Genomic DNA, 1,419 nt, shown 5'->3' with positions numbered 1-1,419 from the left:
TATATATATATATATATATATATATATATATTTTATAGTTGAAAAATCACTTCAAAATTCAACTACATGCATATAGCTAGGGCGGGCACGCCATTTTCCTAAGTTCTTCTAAATCTATTTAGAAATAGTTTGTAACTTTCCAATGAAGGATGTTCGCATTTCATATATATCCCTAGGATTTATATTTCCTGGCCTCACCGTCTACTTAGCTTGCCATGCATGTGTGGGAATTGGCCAATTGTAAATTACCATAGCATCTTCCTCGAGAATACTCTGAAGAATATACGCGGAAAATTATATGAAGCCTACCTAGCTAGCTTCATGTATATATATATCGGCACTTTATACTAAACTTTTTACGTACAAATCCAAAAGATTATAATCGAAACAAAAAAAAAAAATACCAGTAGCTTCTTCAAGCAGCCATGCAGCGTTCTTCACCACTTCTGGCCAAGAGCTTTGCTCGTAAAATCCAGCTTCATTATTCTCGTAACCAAATCCCAACCATAGACAGTCCTTCATGCGACGTGTTCTTAAGCCACCGAGGGATCGATACTAAGAAAACGGCCGCCGGTTTGCTTTACTACCAGCTTTTCGGGTTGGGGATCAGGCCTTTTCTCGACAGCCGAAGTATGAAACCTGGGGACAAGCTGTACGACCATATCAGTTTCGGTATCCGGAATTCTAAGATAGGTGTTTTATTGTTCTCGTCCGGATTCTGTCAATCCAGATTTTGTCTTTACGAGTTGGCTCTGATGATGGAATCCAAGAAAAGGGTTGTACCCATTTTTTGGGACGTGAAGCCCTCCCAACTTCTTGTGAAGGACGATGGAACTTATCTAGAGGAGGACCTTCAAAGATTCAAGAGGGCACTCGAAGAAGCTAAAAACACCGTTGGGCTTCCCTTTGATTCTATGACAGGGTATATTAATTTCTCCATTCCTTTTCTTTATTATAATTATTGTAACTTGGAGGAGAGGTTCGACATTTTCGCCATATTCAACTAACCCCAGCTTGCCATTATTTTCATTCATGCTGATCCTCTTTCTTTCCGGATTTCAGGGATTGGTCAGAGTTCCTCGGAAATGCTTCAGATGCAATCATAAAGAATTTACAGGAGGTAGAGGAGGAAGAAATGGAGAAGAATCATAAACACCAAGAGTTCCAGTGCAATTCCCTTTTTATATCGCCACAAAAGCTCTACAGTTACAATTAAATTATATATGGGATTAAACAATCAATTATATTGCTTCAAACTGTAAAAAATCAGCTGTAGATTACGCGATATACATTTTAGGCTACTGTAATGTCGCACATATAGATCACTAGATTAATTTTTTTTTCTGTACATTTTCTATTTATTTCATGTAACATATATTTATATATATATATTGTCGATTAATGATGTTGATATGTACA

General features: G+C 37.1%; 1 protein-coding gene across 1 annotated transcript; it reads left to right on the top strand.

Moving 5' to 3' along the window:
• Positions 1-425: 425 nt before the first annotated feature.
• LOC121267958 (TIR-only protein-like) lies at positions 426-1,216 on the top strand. The gene is made up of 2 exons (XM_041172056.1): positions 426-922; positions 1,063-1,216. The coding sequence occupies exons 1-2, from the start codon at positions 426-428 to the stop codon at positions 1,214-1,216; spliced, it is 651 nt and encodes a 216-aa protein (XP_041027990.1).
• The last annotated feature ends 203 nt before the right edge of the window (positions 1,217-1,419 follow it).

This window comes from Juglans microcarpa x Juglans regia, chromosome 5S (genome assembly GCF_004785595.1).
Source record: "Juglans microcarpa x Juglans regia isolate MS1-56 chromosome 5S, Jm3101_v1.0, whole genome shotgun sequence".
Lineage (NCBI taxonomy): Eukaryota > Viridiplantae > Streptophyta > Magnoliopsida > Fagales > Juglandaceae > Juglans > Juglans microcarpa x Juglans regia.
Note: the sequence above shows the minus strand (reverse complement) of the source record. Positions and strands in the feature narration are given on the sequence as shown.

Bases quoted from the DNA above. Each gene is read 5' to 3' on its own strand.
- LOC121267958 (XM_041172056.1), top strand. From the start codon at position 426: ATGCAGCGTTCTTCACCACTTCTGGCCAAGAGCTTTGCTCGTAAAATC. The intron at 923-1,062 runs GTATATTAATTT...TCCGGATTTCAG, and splicing joins CCCTTTGATTCTATGACAGG to GGATTGGTCAGAGTTCCTCG.